At 41.8% G+C, this 21545-nt stretch overlaps 1 protein-coding gene across 2 annotated transcripts in view; it reads left to right on the top strand.

Moving 5' to 3' along the window:
* Positions 1-1138: 1138 nt before the first annotated feature.
* WNT5B (Wnt family member 5B) overlaps positions 1139-21545 on the top strand; it is a 140253-nt gene continuing 119846 nt past the window's right edge. For both annotated transcript variants that reach the window (XM_027857350.1, XM_027857351.1), the window contains exon 1: positions 1139-1927. Coding sequence is in view for 1 of the 2 variants with exons in the window: in XM_027857351.1 (XP_027713152.1) it covers positions 1922-1927 (6 nt within the window). In the remaining variant the exon portion in view is untranslated. The remainder of the gene's footprint in view (positions 1928-21545) is intronic.

Genomic DNA, 21545 nt, shown 5'->3' on the forward strand with positions numbered 1-21545 from the left:
GAATGATTTCAAATTATTATGATCAAACTTGCTCCCCTAAAAGAAATATGAGAACATACCTCCTTTTTTTCTTTGCAGAGATTGAGGATTCTAGGTATGAAATACTGCATACATATATAACGCCTGACTTTTCAATGTATTGGTTACTTTGCCTGAACTGTTTCTGTACCCCCCCCCCACTATTAAGGGATGGCTGTATAAGAAGGGAAGGGGAGAATATGTTGGGTAGTGAAGGTGATATAAAAAGCTAGAGGGATGCGCCAGTCCTGGATTCAGGAAGACCTGAGTTCAAATCTGAACTCAGACACTTTCCTTCTAGGGACTAATTCATTCTGTGGGATAGGTGCTCACATTTCTGTCTTAGTTACTCTGCCCATAAAGTCAGGAAAGTAATTCCAGCCCTATTCAACTCATCAAGACTGGGAGAACAAAGAAGAGAAATTTTATAACAAGGAAAAGTTTTGTGAAAGAATGTTGAAACACTATTACTATTATTTTAAGCTTTAGTGTGGTCTAGTGTTCCTTGGTATCTCTTAACTTTGTTCTGCCTTTGCCTCCAACAAATCCTCCTACCTTGGAGACCCGTATTACTCTGTCCTTGCTTTCTTATTTTCTCAGTGCAGGAAGAACTGCAGGTGGGGCTCCTGCTAGGATTCCACAGAATAGGTGCCCAGGAAACTCAAAGGGACTCCAGGGGCCAGTCTTTGCACTCGTTGGTACTTTTCTGCATTGCAGAAGTCCAGAAAGTCTGCTTTGAAGGCAGGCTGTTTTGGAACAAGGGTTTGGGGTACTCTGAACAAATAATTGATTTAACTGAGAAGAGTAATTTGGGGGTAGGCAAGAACTGCATGGAAGTCAGACAGAAAGGGGGGACTTCTGGCCGAGGTGCATCTGACCCAGAGGCAGCTCCCTGTGAGGCAGGTGCGGAAGTGCACGGTCTTGGAGCCTGTCTTGTAGTCTTGAGGAGGTGCTCTGTGGGAAGGGTATTCCCGGAGTCTGGAAGTGGGGGGGGGGGGCGGAAAGGGGGCAGGGGGGGGCTGGGCATGGACTGGCTGGGGGCGGGGAGGAGGCGTGTGGGAGGCGGGGCGGAGGCGGCTGGAGCCCCCGGGATCCTCTGGCCCAGCTCGGGCCCCAGCACTCCGCGCCCGCCGCGCGCTGCTGCCATCCTTCCTGCAGCCACGGAAGGGTAGCTTCTCGATCTCCCGGAGCCACGGAGAATGGCACTGAGCCACGGAGAATGGCACTGAGCCCCACCGGCAGCAGGAACCTCGGCGGCTGGGACTAGTTGGGCTTCGTACCCCTTTCCCTCGCCTCGCCGGGCTTCAGAGCCCGGAGCCCGCCCTCCCGCACGCCCCCCTCCTCCTCTCCAAGTGGGCCGACTTCAGGGGTCCCACCAGGGCAGGGTCGAGTCCGTCCGGACTAAAAAGAGCGCGGACTTTCCTTGTCTAACCTCCCTCCACCCCGTACAGACACACTCGAAGGTCGGGGGTCGCCAGCCCCTTGCCCTAGCAAACAGAGCCACGGGAGGCTACAAGGGGATCTCGGGGTGCAGAAGAGAACGCCCGGGGCTGGGTTCCTCCGAGCGGGCGCGATCGTCCACGCCTGCTTCCCAGACTTCTCCCCCAGCTCCCGGGTTTCGGATGAGGAGTTCAGCGCGGCGGGAGGCGGACCAGGCGGAGCAGTGAGCTAAGGGAGTTGGAGTGGGGGGTGTGCTGTGCTTCAATTCAGTGGCCCCCTTCCTGGCCCAGCTGGGGCAGTGAGTGGGGTATCTTCTCCTGCCTGTCTCTGCCGCCTGCTTCAGAGGGGGTGGGGACAGAGATCCCCCACCCCCTTCACCCCCTACTGCCACCCGGGCTGGAGGAAGGAGTCTTTCCGAGGGGGGGAGGGGAACCTTGCGAGCCTCGAGAGGACAGAGCAAGACATGCAGGTAAGAGAGCTCGGCTGGGCTTCCAGCTTTGGGAAAGAGAGGGTGGGGGTGGCTTCAGAAGCACCCTCCCTCATGTTCTGGGGAGGCATGAAGGAAAAGCAACGGGATTCCTCCCTTTGCTGAACTTACCCAAACTGCGGCTTTAAAAATGATTTCTGCCCTCTCTGCGCCGCCGCCGCCGCCCCCCCCCTTCCACCCCAACCCCAATTCAGACGGGGGTAGGTTGGGAGGGGAGGGAGGGTTCCTTCTAACTTCAGTCCAGATTATTTTTGCTCACTTTGTAGCTTTAGAATACAGGGCTGTCTTTCTCTAAGGACGTGGTAATGGAAAAGGGGGAACGTGAGCAGAACTCTAGCGGCTCTGTGAGCTCGCCAGTTCTTTATGAGACTTTGTCGTATAGATCAGTGAGCCCTGGTCAGCAGGCCACTTAAACCCCAAACTCTATCGGGTGGGGGATGAGAGATTTGGGGAGTGGGTAGCAAAGAGGACAGGGAAGTCTATCAGCTCTATCTTAGACTCATCTAAGAAACAAAACTGGACGGGGCTGCCTGTGTGTGGGAGGGGAGAAAAGCTCCCTCCCTCTCTGGCCCTGCCTGCTGGCTTTATTTAGCTTTGTTGTAATACTGGTGTTCGAGAGCACACTAACTCGTGGAATAGTCAGGTAGGGGATAAGGTTTCCCAGCCAGCCACTAGCCTACTAAGGACTCCCTCCACTTGGGTTGTTCTGGAGTTTCACTTGGGGCTCTGTTATGCCCTATGCTGACCTAGCTATTGCTCCTAAGGTAATAGCGGGATTGCTTGGAATGGGTCTGGCACCTGGGTGTGTAACTAATTGAAAGAGTTGGCTTCACGATTACCATCACTTCCAAACTGACTGGGGAAAACGGTAGCCTTAAAGCCTTTCAGTCCACCAATCAATCTACAAGCAATTTTGAGGCACCTATTATATATATTCCAGGCACTAGGTTCATTATGGGAGGTAAAAGACAAAAACAAGACAGTCCCAGGCCTCAAGGACCTGGTGTGTGTGTGTGTGTGTGTGTGTGTGTGTGTGTGAGAGAGAGAGAGAGAGAGAGAGAGAGAGAGAGAGAGAGAGTATAGGAGCTACATACATACACAGTAGATACAAGGTAACCCCAGAGAGAAGCCATTAGCAACAACCAGAAGACGTATCCTACCCAAGGTAGCACTTGAGAGATTCTAAGAGGCAGAATTCCAAGAGGAGAGAGCATTCCAGGCATGGAAGACAGACAGACAATGCAGAGGCACATTGAACCTGTGCACAGATTTTTTTTCAACCACTTCTTCAGACTTCAGTTGCCCTTTTTTGCTTCTTCATAGCATCATCAAGATAGGGAAGAAGAATACATATGGATTTTTTTTCTAGTTCCACTAGTTTGGAAACTGAATTCCTGCTCAAACCCAAGGAGCCTTGAATGTGGAATTCAAGTTTTCTCTATTTGCTTCTCACTTCCTTACACCTTTGCAAAATATACAGCATCCATACAGAAGGGGAGTGGGAAATGACCTGTGTTTCTAATCTATTCACTCTGTGGGACCTCAGGGAACTATGCCAAGAACCTTATAGTTAGCTAATACCAAGCTTCTTATATATTCTCATTCTCCCTATCACCCTGGGAGATAACTCCCAGGTAATTATGAATTCCATTTGACCGAGAGAGAAACAGTATCCTGGGAGAGAAATGATTTGCCCAAGGTTGTCCAATGAATCCTAGACCACATTTGCAACTACTTTCAGTTGCTACCAATCTGGGCAGAATTTCAACCTGAAACATAGAGAGAAAGGCTCAGGATCATGTTACCAATCCCCCCCGAACTGCTCCATCTCCTGAGGAATGTGCCTGTTTGACAGAGTTGTGGAGAGATGATCTGTCCCTCCATGCCATGGATGCAGGTGCAGAAAAGGCTGGGGACAGCTGTGCACTTTCACATTTCTGGCTAAATACCAACATTCTCACATGCATGGGCAAAACTACACTGTGTCCCACCTTCTTTGGCTAGCACTAAACAGTGTTTGTGCCCGCTCTGCCTACACATTTCCCAGCAATCGGAGTGCCCTTTCCTACATTTGCAAAGGGAGATGATCACAGCTGTCCACACACACATTTGAGCATAAGCTTAATTTGCCCATGGAGATTGAATTTAAGAAGGTTAAGGCATTCACTACTTGACTGTCAGACATACTTAACACTCGCTCTTCCTCATGCACACATGCTTTCATATATACAGGATTCCTAGCGCAAACACCATTGGAGATGGAAAGATGGTATTCCTCAATTTGAAAATTCCACCCATTCTACTGTCCATCAATGAGCAGTTTTTGTGGTCAATACTAGCAAGAGGGATAGAGAGGATCCCTCTTCACAAGAAAAGACAACTCTGAGAGAGACTGTTTCTGTTTGCACAATTATTGGGAGGTAGTGCTAACAAACTGAGACAGGGGCTCTTAATTGGGGTGTCAAATCCAGAGAACCAGAGAAAGGACCAGTGTTGGACACTAAAAGTATGAAGGTAAAATTCATAGCAGGTAGAGGCTGTAGGTGATAAGGAAATGATATATGCAATAGATTACTGAGGGTCACAATCAAAGTCTTCTTTTTTTCTTTACTTTTTGCTTCTTAAAGAAATTAGGTGTTTGCAGGGGGAAACACTGTGGGGGTCTGCCTGTCAATTGAGAGCAAGGGCCAGACTTGGATGAGTTACCTGGCCCATTTCCACCTATGGATTTCCTATATTCCCAGGCTATCATTTCTGTGGGGGGGGGGGAGTATTTGCCCAGGAATTTGAAACCAGTCTCTTAGTTCATTTGGTGGTTGTAATATTATCTCAAAGTATCTCTTATTGACTTATTGAACAACCCCTTTGGGGGCCTTTTCCCCCTTAGTATTTCCAAAATGCAAAAGTTAAAGGGACAGTGCCAAATTATTTCAAATGATATGTTACAAAAGGAAATAGGAATGCTCTTCACCTGCAGAATTCATACTCTTTTTGATAATGACTGCTGAAAAAAAAACCCTGTCATTTATTTTTCACATTTTTATGATTCTACTACCATGACCATCAGCTCTACTTTCTCTTTTCATAGTTCAGAGGGTAGGAGCACTAGTCTGATCTGTTTCTTGTCTCTTTCTCTTTCCCTCTCCCTCTTCCCTTTTCCTCTCTCTGTCTCTCCCTCCCCCTCTTTCTCTTTTATTCATTCAGTCATTCATTTATTATGACAGCAATTTCTGTTGCTTTTTAGATTCCTCAATGTCTAGGACCTCTAAGTCTAGATCTACAATGTGTCAGTGGACATTTATATGGAATTACAAAAAAAAATTATCACCGAAATGAAAACCAATAGAGTGAATCAAAACTTTCCCAACTCTTTTTAAGAGATGTTTTTTTGTTTTTGCTTTTGTTTTTGTTTTTTGCTTTTAAAAAGGGCTTAACTATTCATTAGACTTGGAGTCAGAAAACCTGGGCTCCTGTTCTGTAGAGTAGTAGAAAGAGCCCTGAATTGGGAGTCTGAGGATCTGGCTCCCTTAACCAGTCACTTCACTTTTCTGAGCTTCAGTTTAGTCATCTGTATTAAAAAAAAAAAAAAAGTGCTTAATCCACTCTAGTCCCAGGGCTGTTGGAGAATCAAATAAGATAATGTATGTAAAGTGCTTTGTGAAATAGTTTACAGAGCCCCAGATAAGTGCCAGCCATTTTTCTTCTTTACCATTCATTGTATCACTCCTGGGATTGAATCCAGGAATCGAGTGTTGAGAGTTTTGGAGCTACAATATCTTTCTGGTGTCTAGGTGTAAACATTAGGTCCTCATAGGACCTTGAGAGTTGAAAAAAGAACCCCCCCCCAGAAAAAAAACCCCAGATCTAGCTATATAACATTTCCTCTGTGGGGAGAGGTTGTAGGGGGGAGAGGGCAGAATATAGAATTACCACTATTTGTGTAGCATCTCCATGTGACATTTATTCTTTTTCCTTAGGGACTCTCATCTTTAGTTTCTCTTGATTTCTGCAAACTGAATTTTGCCTTCGGGACAGGAAACCCACAGAACAATTGAGGATAGGCACAATGATGAAAATAAAAAGATGTTGGATCATAAAACCCTAAAATTGGAAGGAACCTTGGATCTTATCTAGTTCAACCTGTTAACTGGGATCTCTTCTGTAATTAATCCTGACAAATGATTGTCTAATTTTCCCTTGAAGACCTGTAGAAATGAGGAGCCCACTACCTCTTAAGGCAACTTTTGGCCTTTTGGGGGTAGTTTTAATTGTTAGGATTTTTTTTTCCTTCATATGATTATAGATTTAGAACTAGAAAGGGACCTTTAAGGTCATCTAGTCCAACCTTTCCATTTTATAGATTAGGAGATTGAGGCCCCAAAAGAATGTGATTTTATTAAGATCACATACACAGCAAGCAGGAGACAGGATTCAAACCCAGGTTCCCTATCTTAAAATCCAGTGTTTTCTTTCTACCACAACACCTTGTCTCTCTACTGAGCCAGAGTCTACCTTCCTGTGACTTCTACTCTTTGCTCCTGCTTCTCCCTTCTGTGGCTAAGTAAACTGAGTCCATTTCCTCTTCTACCTGGCAGCCCCAGACACTTCACATGATCCTAGAATTGCAACAAACCTCAGAGGTCATCGAGTACAACCTCCATCTGACAAGAGTCCCCTTTACTATATTTAATAAGTGGTCAGTTCATTTTTGTGGGAAAACCTTCAGTGAAAGGAAATCTATTATCTTCTAAGATAGCCTGTTTCATTTCAATGAAGAAGTTTTTCCTTACATCAAGCTCTGATTTTTTATTTTTATCCCTTTTTCCTACTTCTTTTCCCTGGGGAAAATCAGCATATCTCTATTCCTTCATTAAGATCTTCCCCCAGTCCCAAGTCTTCCCTTCTCCAAGAAAAATATCTTAGGTTCCTTCAACTGATTCTCATTCCTTATATAGCATGAATTCGATGTCCTCCAACCCCCTGCTTGTCCTCCTCTGAAAACTCTCCAGCCCATCTATGCCCTTCCTAAAATGTGGTACTATAACCTCCCTGATTTTGGACACAATGCTTCTCTTAATGAGGCCCAAGATTGAGTTTAGCTGCCACATATATCATCGTGTGTCACACTTTTGACTTGTTTGAGTGTGCAGTCCACTAATGTAGATCACTTTGCCCACTGTAGAAAGCAATGTATTGGCAGGGTCTCTGAAAACTGACATAATTTGATATAAATCCAGACATTTCTCTTCACAGTGTAGCTCTATTGAACTGCTTCTGAAATCCCAGGCACCAACTCAAGTTGGTAATTCCTCTGCTCTGAACCAAGCTTTTTCAGCTCTGGCCTGCCTATGTTGACCTGACTAAATTTAAACCTTCTACACCCACCTCCTCCATCCCTGTTTGACCCACTCACTCATGGCTTAACCACTAGGCTAGCTGCTTCTGCATCACTTCCTGATTTCATGGCCACTGTGGTTTGCAATTTGGTTTCACTGTGATGCCTGAGTCTTCTCCTAAACTTTCTAAAGATTATATTTTTCCTCCTTAATCTTCTCCTCCCCAGTGACTCCCTCCTTAATTCCTTTTCCTTCTGAGTGATTTGCAAAAAGATGTGTTGTGCCTGAAAATTTGGGGTTTTGCAGGGTCTGATTTCCCTGGCCCTCTTCTCTGATAATGCCAAATGTAATGAAGGGAGGATTGAAAGACCTTCACAGCAACTCAGTCTGCCAGTTAGAATGGAAGTCATTGGTGCCTCATTTATCTTTACCAAATAGAGCCATACGGGCAGAACCAGATAGGAAGGCTGCCTCTCCTGGGAAAGAACACATTCAATCCTTAAAGGGAAGGGGTATTTTCCTTATCTTTCTATTCTCAGGTTTTTATTACTTCAGGAGACATTTAACCTGCTGGTTTGGTGCATTCCACAGTTTCTTCCACTAAATTTTTCTCTAGTAGTTTTGGGGATGTTGTTTTGGGGATGTTGTTTTGGAAAAGTCTTTGTGTCAGTAGACCTAGGAGGTCTTACCTCTCCTATCACTAAGGATAATAAATTACAATTATACAGTGATTCCTTAGAAACCACCCTGTGAGGCACGCAGTGAGAACAGTATTATCCCCAGTTTTACAGTAGAAGAAACAGACTCTCAGAAAAGATGAGTGACTTGCCTGTGGTAGCATGGCACTTCCTATTATACCACACTGTCTTCTCACTGGTTGTGACCTTAAGCAAGTCACTCCCTGTCTCCTGGCCTCATGTACAAAAATGACAGGGTTGTACTAGATTATCTGTAATGTGGCTTCCACCTAAAATTTTTGGCAATTCTAAATATTACACACACACACACACACACTTTCTGTTTTTTGAAACCTCTCAGCTGTTTAACAGAGATGGGATAAAAGGAACCAAGCAAATAAAAGGGCAAGAAGGAGGAGTGTCCCCCCACCCCCTATACATACACCACCACCACCATCCTCAGCCCTAGAGAGGGCTTTTTCCTCCTCCACGCTTTCATAGAGTTACTGTTTCTCAAATTTGGTTCTTCCAGGCCGTGGTCTGTGGTTGAGCTCCAGAAGCTGGGCTCTGACTCTCTGGTCTGGCCTGGGGGCCCCTGTGGTTAGTTAGCATCCTGAGGTTTGTGATGAAGCTCTGTCTATAGCTGTGGGTGACCTCCTGGTTGGTGCCTGCCTTCTTTCCCTCTGTGAGGGACCCAGTTTTGGTTCCCAGTCTGGTTTATAACCCTCACCCTGCTGCAGCTTCAGAGAGATGGGATGGCCCTAACTACTGCATTATAGCTTCTTCCTATACAACTTAAAAGGGGTAAGAGTTGATTTACTGAATTCTCTTGAAGGAACAGCAGGACTTGATGGTAGCTAAAGGGAACTGGGTTTTTCTTTTTTAAATGAACAAATTCACTCCTGGTGCCTGCCATCCACCTCTCCCCCTCCACCAAGTAATTTTATAGTCATGTACTCATTCTTAGTTGTGAGACTTGATCAAAATCATCCTGAGGGGAGTAGAATATGATAGTAAATCCTCTCAGATAAGAGTCTGACAATTATGCTCATTCTTGATCCTTGCCCTCTTTGTTTGGGGATCTGCTGGATGATAAGAGAGGCAAGACTTGAAGCTTAAACCAGTGCACCTGAACAGCCTTATTTATACCCCAAGAAACAGTCCAAGGATCAACATTGCTGGTACTGTGTTACCACTGAATAGTGATGGTGTGGAACCCCATATGCCTTGAGCCTTTTTTTTCTTTTTTTTGCTTTTTGAGCTAGGCTGGATTTAGTAAGAAGAAAGGCAAAGGTATGAATGAAGCCAGTGCACTCACACCTTTTTTCCTGTTTAAAAATTCTGGCTTTCTGCCCCTTTCTTCTTGAAAAGACTTACCCTGCTTTCTAGGAGAATGGAATAAAATAGTCTCTCTCTTAAGTGATCTTTTCAGGTAAGAACTGCACACACTGATTGAGAAGGTTCTCTTGGGAGATATTTGGGCAAGGAGTGGTAAGGGCTCCAGAGACTATATTGATTTCAGACCTATGGATTTAAATCAATTGATTCAAAGTTCAAGGACAACGTGTACATAGAAAGCATTATGGTACAAAGCAACTGCACTGGAGTCAGAGAACCAGGGTTCAAATCCTACACTAATTGTATGACCTTGAGCAAGTCACTTAACCTCTATAGGCTTCAGTGTTCTATCTGTAAGATGAAGGAGTTGGGCTGGCTGAATTCTGTGAAAGGCAAACGGAAAGGTAAGAGTCTGGAACTCCTCTCTGGCAGTGTTTCCTAATGTCTGTAATCAATGACTAAGAACTCACTGTGGGCTCATCTGGGATTCAATATTTGAGCTTCCAAACAAATTACTATGGCTAATGTCCAACCTAGGGTTTCTCTTGAGAATATCAGAATCTAGCTCTTATCTCAGTTTGCATCAAAAGAAAAATGGCCCCCATGAAACATGCAAACTAACAAGGCAACATATGCAGGACATGTTTTATTTAACCCAACAACAACAGAAATACAAGGGGCCTCACCAAGAAACAGTAAAGAAACTTTTGTCCTCTAATGAGTTGACTTTCATCAGGGACTGTATGATTCATAGTATCAGCAAAGAGATGAGCCATGTGGCTTTATTCCAGATCTTTGCTCCTTCTTTCCTGGTGTACTCTTTTGGATGCACAGGATGGAATCCAGTCCATCCTACCTCTGTGTCTGTCTTCTTGTTGGGTGATTCTCTGTTACCTTCCTTTTGGTGAATCTGTCTCCTGCTGTGCTATCTCTGATTTTTTTTTTTTTGTGGGAGTGGGTGGGAGTATCTTTTTCCTACCAGTCTCTATCTCCTTTTAAAGGGTAAGTCCCAGTATAAGAAATGACAAGCAAGATGATTTCAGAAAAACCTGGAAAGACTTACGTGAACTGATGCAAAGTGAAGTGAGCAGAACCAGGAGAATGTTGTACACAGTAATAGCAATATTGTACAATGAAGAAGTGTGAATTACCTAGCTATTTTCAGCAATACAATGGTCCAAGACAATCCCAATGATTGTCTTGATGAAACGTGCTATCTGCCTCCAGAAAAAGAATTGATATTCTCTGAATACAGACAGAAGCATACTATTTTTCATTTTCTTGCTTTCTTTCCTACCTGCTTTTTTTCTTTCTCTTTGAGTGTTCTTGTGCAAAATGACTAATATGTAAATGTTTTACATGATTGCACATGTATAACCTATATTGGATTGTTTATAGTCTTGGGGTAAGGAAGAGGGGAGGGGGAGGGGGGACTAGAATTTGGAACGTAAAACTTTTTTTAAAATGTTAAAAATTTGTTTTAACATGTAATTAGCAAAAAATAAAATATTATTTAAAAAATAAAAGCTAAACCCTAGGATCAGCTCAGGTATGGAAACTTCATCTTTGCTAGAACGATGGTTACAGATACTTAGAACAAGACCTTGTCCAGGGAATTTCATTCCTGGAGCTTAGGAGCTTATATGACACCTCTGGAGCATGTTTAGGTTTGTTTACTATATACATCCAGAAAATATGGGACTTGTACGTTTAAATGGTATGAAGGATAGAGTGTTGGACTGGAATTCAGGAAGACCTGAGTTTAAATCCTGTCTCAGACACTTTAGCTCTGTGACCCCTCAGCCTCAGTTTTCTCATCTGCAAACTGGGGGTAATAATAGCACCGACCTCACAGGCTTATTGTGAGGATCAAACGAAATAACATATCTAAAGTGTTTTACAAACCTTAAAGTGGTATATAATTGGTAGCTATTATCATTATTATATAACAGACTATGGCCATGAAATGCTCTTAGCTTCTTGAAAGAAAACTGTTATGTAAAAGTGAAGGTTTGTTCCATGAAACGTGTTATTTTTGACCATGCAGTGAATCAGTATTATTCCCCATTCCATCCCCAAGCAGTTCAGTCAGAAGTCCAGTGCTCTGCTCTCTTCGTGATATCATAGTGAAGTGGAAATGCTAAGAGCATTTCCTTCTCACAAAGAGATTAGGGACCCTTGCCTTGGCCCACTAAGGCTGCTAAACAATGAGCTATCATACGTGGGGATTTTAGCCATTTCTTAGGATGTATCACTTTTATGGAATTTGGCTTTCTTCCCTGGTAAGAATAGCTCACTTTGCCATATGTGTATATGTTTGTACACACACATACATATATAAATATATATGCACACACACATACATATATATGTAATATTTGTCCCCAAAGTATATACCATTCACCTCCTCCTCTTCATCTTCCTTTATCTAGGGCAACATTATTAGGGAATAAGTATGTATATGCATGATCAATTATCCATTATATTGGACTTGATGGTAGTGCCTATGTTTGTTTCTCTCTCTCTTTCTCTCTTCTCTCCCCCTTTTTATTCTCCTCTTTGTCTCCCTCTCTCTCTCTGTATCTCTGTCTCTTTCTTTCCTCTCTTTCTTCCTTACCCTTTCCTCTCTCTGTTTCTTCCTCTCTTGGTATCCCTCTCTCTCTCTCCTTCTTCCTTCCCCCTCTCATGTTCTTCTCTCTCTCTTTCCTTCCCTCCCTCCCTCCCTGTCTCTGTTTGTCTCTGTCTCTCTACCTCTATCTCTGCTTCTATCTCTGTTTCTTTCTCTCTGCATCTCCCTTTCTCCCTCCCTCCCCATATGTCTGGGTATGAACTCATATCATACATGCAATCTGTCCTCTGATGAATCAAGATGGACTGTCTAGTCAAAGACAGTCACTGTGCCTCATAAGCTCTAGCTCTGTTACACTATTACTTTAAACTGTGCCTAGAGAAATATATATTAGGAGTGTTTCTTCTGCTCATCTTGCTTGTATCCACCTTATTTTAATTCACCCTAATAACATTCTCTTTAGTCTCATATAATTTCCTGTTTCTTTTCTTTCCCATTTTCTCCACCCTAGTGGATGCTTTTATTACATTCTACCCAGTATCTTGGGATTTATAAATTTGCAACTGGAAAGGACTTGAGAGATCAGAGGGTCATAAATGTTAGAGTTGGAAGAGGTTTTGGAGGTTATCAGTGGTCCCTCATTTTACAGATTAGGAAATAGGTCTAGAGAAATTAAGTGACTTGTCTAAAGTCACTAGAAAGTAGCAAAGCTAGGATTCAAACCCAGTTCTTATTTTGTTGTTCAGTCATTTCAGTTGTGTCCAACTCTTCATGACCCCATTTGGAGTTTTCTTGGCAAAGATACTGGAGTAGTTTACCATTTCCTTCTCCAGCTCATTTTACAGATGAGGAAACTGAGACAAACAGGGTTAAGTGACTTGCCCAGGGTCGTACAGCTAGTAAGTGTCTGAGACTTTGTTTGAACTCAGGAAGTTGAATCTTCCTGACTCCAGGCCTGGCCTTCTATCCACTGCATCACCTGGCTGCCCACCATTTCTTATACTAATTCTAAATTCAGAGCTTCCTGCCTTCCTCCCCCAACCCCTGCCTTCTTCTTCACTTTCTATCTCTAGTTGGTCTTGCCCTGAAATCCATTCTGCAAATTAATCTCCCTAAAGTCATATTTTGATTGTGAATTAAAACCTTTAGTGGTATATATAATAAAGTACTGCAGAAATTCCTTAGTCAGCATTCACAGCCTTCTACAATCTGGCCCCTACTGCCTTTCTGGCCTTACTTTCCATTACATACCAGGCATATCTTACTATCCAGTCATGCTGGACTATATGTTTGTTCCCTGGATACATCTTAATTTTTACTGCTTCTCTGCCTCAGCTTACTAACTTCCCTTGACCTGCAATGCTGCTTCTTTTCTTCCTCAAACCCTTTTGACATTCTACCTATCTTTCAAGAACCAGTTCAAGTGGTATCTTTTTCATGAAATCTTCCCTGATTAAACCTTTATTACCTTTCTTTTTTCCATGAAACATGACCGTGCTTATTATTATTATGATTATTCAAGAGAAGGAAAAGGCTATTTGTCTAGAAATTAGAATAAAAAAATTTCCATATCTTCATGAACCTTAGAAACAAACAAAAAACAAACAGCAATGATTAGACGGGAACTCTTTTAATGAAATGAGATGGGGAAAAACCCCATATTGTCAGCACACTTCCCAAAGATGTCGTTTTCCTCTTTCAAAAAAGGAAAAAACTCTTTCTTTTGAGTTTCTACAGATAGTTGCTGGAGGGCTTTATTATTATTTATAAATGCTTGCAATTAAAAGAAGGTAATATAGGTTCTCACAGAGTTGAATCTATTTGGAGAACTAATGACCTCCAAATTGCTACCAATTTTCATGAATATGGAAAGAGGATAAATCAGGAATGCTATATAAATGAATTACAGCAATATAATATTTAAGAACTCTGGGAACCCTCTTAATAACTAGGGTTCCACAACTTAAAGAGGCAAAGAGCTATGGTTCTGTTGAGGACCATGCTACTGCATACACACTATTTCTGTGCTCTCCATAGGTGGCAATGAGGCTCTTTTACAGTAGTTCATTTTTATATATCTCTTCACTCTTGTGTTTGAACTTCAAAGTTTTTCCACAGCTCTGGTCTTTTCATGAGGAATGCTTAGAAGTCCTTCATTTCATTAAAGATCCATGTTTTTCCCTTGTAGGATTTTACTCAGTTTTACTGGATAAGTTATTCTTGGCTATAGGCCTCTATCTTTTGCTTTCTAGAATACTGTATTCCAAGTTCACTGCTCCTTTATAGTGGGGGCTGCTAAATCCTGGGTGATATTGACTGTGGCTCCTTAGTACTTGAATTCTTTCTTTCTGGCTGCTTGCACTATTTTTTCTTTGATCTGGAAGGTCTGGATTTTGGCTGTGGTGTTCCTGGGAGTTCTCATTTTGAAGTTTCTTTCAAGGAATTATACTGGTGGGTTCTTTCTATTTCCACTTTGCCCTCAGGTTCTAAGAGATCTGGGCAGTTTTCTTTTCAGATTTCTTGAAATAGGATATCTAGGCTCTTTTTTTTTTGTTATGATATTCAGAGACTCCAATAATTTCCTCCTTGATCTTTTTTTCCAGGTTAGTTATTTTTGGTATTAGATACCTTATATTCTTCTCTTTTTTTCAGTCTGTTATCTTTGTTTCAATATTTCTTGTTGGCTCATGGGGTCAATGGCTTCTATTTGGTCTATTCCAATTTTTAGGTAGTTTGTTGCTTGGGTAAGTTTTTATACATCTTTTGCCAAACTGTTAATTCCCTTTCTAATTCTTTCTCCCATAGTTTTCATTTCTTTTCCAGTTTTTTTTAACTCAAGCACTCTCATTCCATTCATAAAAATATTTTAAACTCTTAAAAAACACTCTTGCTTCATCTCCTCTAGGAATTCTAGTTAAATTTGTTCCCAAATTATATTTTTCCCTGAGGCATAACTTCTAGATGTTTTAGAGTCATTATCTCCTGTGTTTGTGTCTTGAGCATCTCTGCCACCATAATACCTCATTGTGGTGTGATTCTTTTTTTTTTTTTTTTTGCTCATTCTTCCATCCTACTTCCTGATTTAGGACTTGATGTTAGGTCTGGGCTTTGCCACACTTCTGAAGAGAAGATCTGAGCTGGTCCTGCTGCTGCTTTCTTGGGGATATTGAGTGCTATTGTTATCCCAGGATCTCAAAGACAAGCTGGAGACTTGCAAGCTTTCAGTGCTCCTACAGGGCTCTGATCCAGGGGTGATTACTGCCCCCCCAACCTTAGTTCTGCAACTTCTTGACTTTGCTTTGGGTCTGTGCAAGAATAATTCTGCTGGATTCCATCTCAGTCAGCCAGCTGGAAGACTCTTTTGGTTCAAAGTAGAATTATAGGATCTCCTTTGGTCTGGGTTTCCTGCCTCAGTTATTCCTCTGCAAGCTGGTTTAGATGCTGGAAGTGAGACCTGGCTCTGAGCTTGCGGTCTGAGCCACACTACTGCAGTTGCTGACTTCTGAATTTCCCCTTTTTTGGTAAAAACACCAGGACTTCCCTACCTGAGAAAAGTAATGCCACCATCCTTTTCTTCCTCCTCTCTGAATCTGTGAACCAGGATCGGGTAGTGGGCCAAAAACCTGTCGTTTGAGTGCCTCTTTCCATCGCAGCGCTTCTGTGTGGCTCTGGGGGTGCCCCAGTATGAGCCTGGGATCTCCTTTCATGCTGATGTGCTGGGTGCTAGAGTGCTCTACAACATGGGCTCCTGCTTCAACCCTGTCCCTAGAGTTTCTGGGCCTCTCTGCGTGTCTCCCTATGTTACCCTGGGCCAGCCAGAGATCTTACTGTAAACTTTTTTCCATATTTCTTCATCAGGATTCAGTGTGGTGCATTTTATAAATTGGTTTGGGAGTTGTAGATGGCTTCTATTCTGCCAGCCATCTTGAATCTGCCTCTGCAGTACCTTTCTAGTAGCACTTATCAAATATTATCTTATATTGTAGTTCAATTCAGTTGCCAACCAGTATGTGTGGTTTGAAGCATGAATGGTTTTACACACACACACACACACACACACACACACACACACACACATTTGTGTCTAATGGTAGCCATTTCTTGGGTGGTGGGAGGGGTGAGGAGAGAAAAAAGTTACATGGTAACTTTATTATATATTTAAAAGGAATAGCAAGTTGTGCTATAATAGATTTGCAGTTTTATGTGTAATCATCTTTTTTCTCTATTCTACTATATTATGGAAATACTTGTTTTATTTCTTAAATTCAGAATAAAAAAATAAAAGTTTGAAAAAAAAATTGTCATCCAGGACATATTAAGCTCCTGTTATACTAGGAGTTGGAGGGAGATAGCAAGTTTAGAGAAAATGGTCTCTGCCCTCAGGAATCTTACAGTCTGGGATATGACACAGATGACTAATAAAAAGTATAAGCACATTGGAGTGATGAAAAATAAATTGTTATGTGAGGTTCAGCTGGGGCAATCAGAGAAAGTTGCCTGGAGAAAATGACATTGAAGTTAGGCTCTGAAGAATAGGTTGGAATTCAACAAGAAGAGGAGAGAAAAGGTTATTATAAACGTAGGAAACAGCATGAACATGGGGAGAGAGACAGTAAAGAACAGGGCGTATTTAAGGGAAAGTCTGACTCAAGTCTAGAGCTTGTAGAAGAGAGTAGTATGAAAAAAGGCAGGAAAGGCAAGGTGGCACCAGATAATAGAGGACCCCAAATGCCAAATAAGGGAGTATGAACTTAACTTGATGGTCGGTAGGGAGTCATGGAAGACTTTTGAGTGGAGGAGTGACATGACAAGTTCTCTACATAAGGAAGACTTATCTAGCATGAAGCATGAATTTAAAGGGGAAGAAAGTGATGGTTATGAGATCATAGATCTAGAACTGAAAGGAATCTAAGTGGCTACCTAGTCTAATCTCCCCATTAACAGATGAGAAAACTAAAATGGGAAGGTCTGCTAGGTAGTCAGCGATGGATTTAGGCATAAGCCTGAACAAGCTTCTAAATGCCTCAGAGATGATCATATGGGCATCTCAATCATGACATAACTTAGGGTCTCAACAGATGTTAATTCTTTCCTGTAAAAGGTATTATAATAGTCCTGGTGGGCAGTATTGAGGGCCTACGTATCACTCCCCTGCGTATTTCTCAGAGATTGACTGCTACCTTGAAGTTCAAAAGGTACCTTGTGGGTACCCACTCCTAAAACTATAGTTCACAAGCCCCCTCTAGTCAATTTCTTCCTAACAGTAGCCAGCAGCTATAACTTAGCAAAAGCATTTCCTAAGATAGTACAGTAAGAATAAGAGCTACAAAACATTCCTTGCATTAACCTGGGGCACACTTTCCCAAAAAGAGACTCATATGATCATCTCTGAGCCACTTAGATTAACCATCCTTAAGGACAAATGTTTTCTGATTAATTACAGAGTTTTTCCTCTGCATCATACTGCCTTTCCAAGAAATAACTCCATGTCCAAAACTAAACTTAATATCTTTTCCTATAAGCCTGTCCTTTTTTCTGACTTCCCTATTTCTTATATCCCCTGCTCGACCATCAACTCCTGAAGAACAGGATGCATGTAGCATGCATCTTTGTATCCCTTGGAAGATGAATTGTGGCAGATATAAAAGACATTTAACAAAATGTATAATAATGAATTCAAGAAACATTATACATCTGTTATCTTTAGTGAATACAAATCCTTGTATTTTTTTTTTGTAGCCTTGTCAGATAGGTGCATATGGCTGAAAAGGTATGAAAGGTATGGAAAATTGCCTCAGGGCTCACTAATTGACTTCTGCATTGACTTTGCTGTAAGGGGCTATGCTGCACTTGAGTCACAAGTCAGCTTTATTCCCTTCTCTAGGAATCACCTAGATTCTTATTCTGGGTCTAGTTGCTGGTACTTGAGGTCAGATACAGCATTTGCAGTCACTTGGGCAGCTACCTAACTCTGGTTGGTAGCATCCAACTTGCCATTTGTCAGAGTATGGGTTTGTCCATACCTGAAACTTAGTGTATTTAGTCTTAAAATGTTTCAAGAAGAGCCCATTTCAGGACCAAGAATTCTAACTTGTGTATGAGATAATGAGTCTCACATAATTATCATCCTTGTTCAAGACCATGGAGCTTACATTAACATGTAAAATGACAGACTTCTTTGGATAACTAGAGATTAATACCAGTTCATGTATGAGGTGTTGTTATTATCTGTTATTGTTTGTCCTTTGTTTTCAAAGAGGATAAATCACTAGTGACATCTTGACTTGCTCGTGAGTTGGATTTAAGTAAGGCAAAGTTGCCCAAAGTTGGGATCCTCACTCTCTCTTCCTGAGTCATCAAAGTCCAGTAGCAGGACAAAAGTCAAAACAACTGGTAATGAGGTACTTAATTTCTCAATCCAGTAGTCTCCAAAAAATATTAAAGCATCAGATCCAGGTTGTTCTTAGTGGAGATAATGCTGAACTTGGAATTTGGAAGACCTGGGACTCAACTCCTGCTTCAGATACTTATTAATTATGTGACCCTGGAAAAAGTCATTTAACCTCTCTGAACTTCAATTTTCTCATTTGTAAAATGGATGTAATAATAGTACCTATTATCTCAGGTGAGATGATATAGGTAAAAGTCTTGCAAATCCTTAAAGCATTATATAAATTTGATCTATTATTATTCCTCACCTTCTGCTTGAGGTTCTTCCCAACAAGATACCCACTGATGAGATAAATGAAGGACTTGGTTTTCCACAAGTTTCAAATGATAGCCACCCCATCATATCATGATAATTCTTTTAATACAGTCAGATAAATATCTGTTTTTTCAGGGTCAGTATATAATCCCTGAAAGTGTATGGAATGTCCAGGGAGGACTAGTATCTCTGCTTTGAGAGCTTGCCAAGCCCTCTTCAGGGCTGCTCACCCACCTTTGGTGCCCACCTTTCCCCCAACTCTCACTTGCGGCTCCAACAAGCTGTAGCATGTGCAATGGCCACACCCTGGTAAACTGTCTCAGCAGACGGGCTAAACCAGGTTGAGAATAACCAACATGCCTCAAACCTGTTGGTGAGTTAGGGGGATGTCTACCCCAAGCATGTGAAGACTTTCCCTGGCAGAATGGGTGGATGAGAATAATTTGTTCCATCAGTCGCGAAGGTGGCTGAAGCAGGTGCTATGGAGCACTTCAATCTTGGTCTGGCATTGAAAATGCCAAGGTGATAACCACTGTGTCCTGGGTCATCACCAGTCATCTTGATTTTTGTCCTGCCACTGGATTTCAATGGCTCTGGAAGCAAGAGTGAGGCTGATGATTAATCCAGTTCACGAGCAAGTCAAGACATCACCTCCTCGTGATGTCATTGGTCCTCTTCGAAAACTGGAGGAACAACAATAATTCCTGATGAGACACAATCTGATCCATGTACTTGACAAAGGTTTAGCAAAACTACCTTTTGTCAATAAATAGCTTTTGACCAGAGGTAGAATAGTTCAATGGAAAGAATACTGGATTTGGAATCAAAGGACCTGGGTTCAAATCCTGTGTGTTGCTCACTGTCTTGTGAACTTCGGTAAGACTTTACATTTTTTTTATTTAGTATTTTATTTTTCCCCAGTTACATGTAAAAACAATTTTAACATTTGTTTTTAAAACTTTGAGTTCCAAATTCTCTCCTTTCTTTCCCCCCCATTGAGAAGACAAGCAATTTGACATAGGTTATACATGTTATCTGACTGTATTAAAAGAATTATCATGATATGATGGGGTGGCTATCATTTGAAACTTGTGGAAAACCAAGCCCTTCATTTATCTCGTCAGTGGGTATCTTGTTGGGAAGAACCTCAAGCAGAAGGTGGGGAATAATAATAGATCAAATTTATATAATGCTTTAAGGATTTGCAAGACTTTTACCTATATCATCTCACCTGAGATAATAGTAATAGCAAAGCATATCCATAATAGTAAAAGAAAACAGACAAAAAACTCAAGAAAAATAAAGTAAAAAAAATATACTTTAATCAGTATTCAGACACCATCAGTTCTTTCTCTGAAGATGGATAACATTTTTCATCACAAGTCCTTCAGAGACACTATATCTTGAGGCCTCAGTTTTATCTTCTTTAAAATGAAGGATTTGGAAAAGATGACCCCCTCCAAAATCCTGTCTAACTCTCAATCTGTGATACTATGATACTATATCATAAAAAGTCTCTCCTTCTTCTTCTAACATCTTCCCAGACACAAAGAAATGATCCAGGTGGACCAACGCCTCTAAATAGTTGACATTGACCAGCACTCTATGAGCTACTGAAAAGTGATGGATAGCCCAGAAATCCCTTGTGACATTTTCAAATTGGGAGAATTTCACTAGGAAGAGAAAAGCAATCTTCTTATCTTCCTTTGCCCTAATAATACTCACTCTGCATTTCCAATACAGAGGATTACTGATAGCCCAGCAGACAATCTGGGCATCTTGAACTCATGGCATGTCATACTTCAGTTGTTTTTATTCAGGGTTCAGCAGAGAATGCATAGTCTATCTTCCTGATCTTCTTTAGTACCACTGCTAGAGGTAAGGCATAAGGGCTAGTAGAACTCAATAACAACACCATTGACTAGCTACTCCTTCAAGGGATTCCTTAACCCTCCATTTCAGAGAGGGTGATTTTGGGGAATTAGGGAATCTTGAAGGTAAATTGTCTGTGGCCCCCTTGGTACACTCCTGTAGGTAAAACATCTCATTAACTAGTCTGGAATTTCTTCCTCAAATGATCTTTCCACCCTAAGAAGATAGGGAATAGGGGCTAGACTAGCATTATACCTGAAGTCAGGAAGACTTGACTGAATTCAAATATGACCTCAGATATTTACTAGCTGTGTAACCCTGGGCAGGTAACTTAACCTCCATCTGTCTCAGTTTTTTTCATCTGTAAAATGGAGATAATAATAGCACTTACTTCCTAATGTTATGAGAATAAAATAATATTTATAGAGCACTTTGCAAACCTTAAAGTGCTATTTAAATGCAAGCTATCATTATTATTATTATTCATTGGATACTAGGGAGTCTCTGAAATCAAACCTTTCCGGATCTTCCTCCTCTCTTCCCTCCACTCCCTATGTTTAGAGTGTAAGAGCCATATGGGTTTCATAGAGTGTCTATGCCTCAGTATTGTTCTTTATTCTCCCATGTGAGAATATTCTCCCTGTGCATGGATAGCCTTGTCTTAAGTACTGAGTCCTTGCTTGCATCAAGAACAGAAGGGAAGTTAATTTTTAGGAGCCCCTGTTGTGTTTTTCTGCTCTTGGTACCATAGAATTTAGTTCCTGAAATATTGATGTTTAGTTCTCTTCTTGGGAGTATTTAGCATACACTTGGCAGGCTTGTACCAAAATGAGAAAAGGTAACCCAGTTGGTCCATATATGGTTTTGGGGTACTGTTTCTAGAGTTGACTTCCTTGACCCCCAAACTTGAATTTCCTTAATCCTTAAGGAGGAACTGAACTCAACAGCAGCCCCCAAAATGACTCAAACACTGTTCATTTAAGTTTGCCTCCCTACTGTCTTCCTTGGCATTGTCCTGCCAAAATTTGAATATCCTGATCACTCAGGCTCCCACTTGGACCCTCGTATAGCCTCTGACTACCCTTCTTATTTCATTTCTTCT

This window comes from Vombatus ursinus, unplaced genomic scaffold, assembly GCF_900497805.2.
Source record: "Vombatus ursinus unplaced genomic scaffold, bare-nosed wombat genome assembly UNPS02012082.1, whole genome shotgun sequence".
In the NCBI taxonomy this organism is placed as follows: domain Eukaryota; kingdom Metazoa; phylum Chordata; class Mammalia; order Diprotodontia; family Vombatidae; genus Vombatus; species Vombatus ursinus.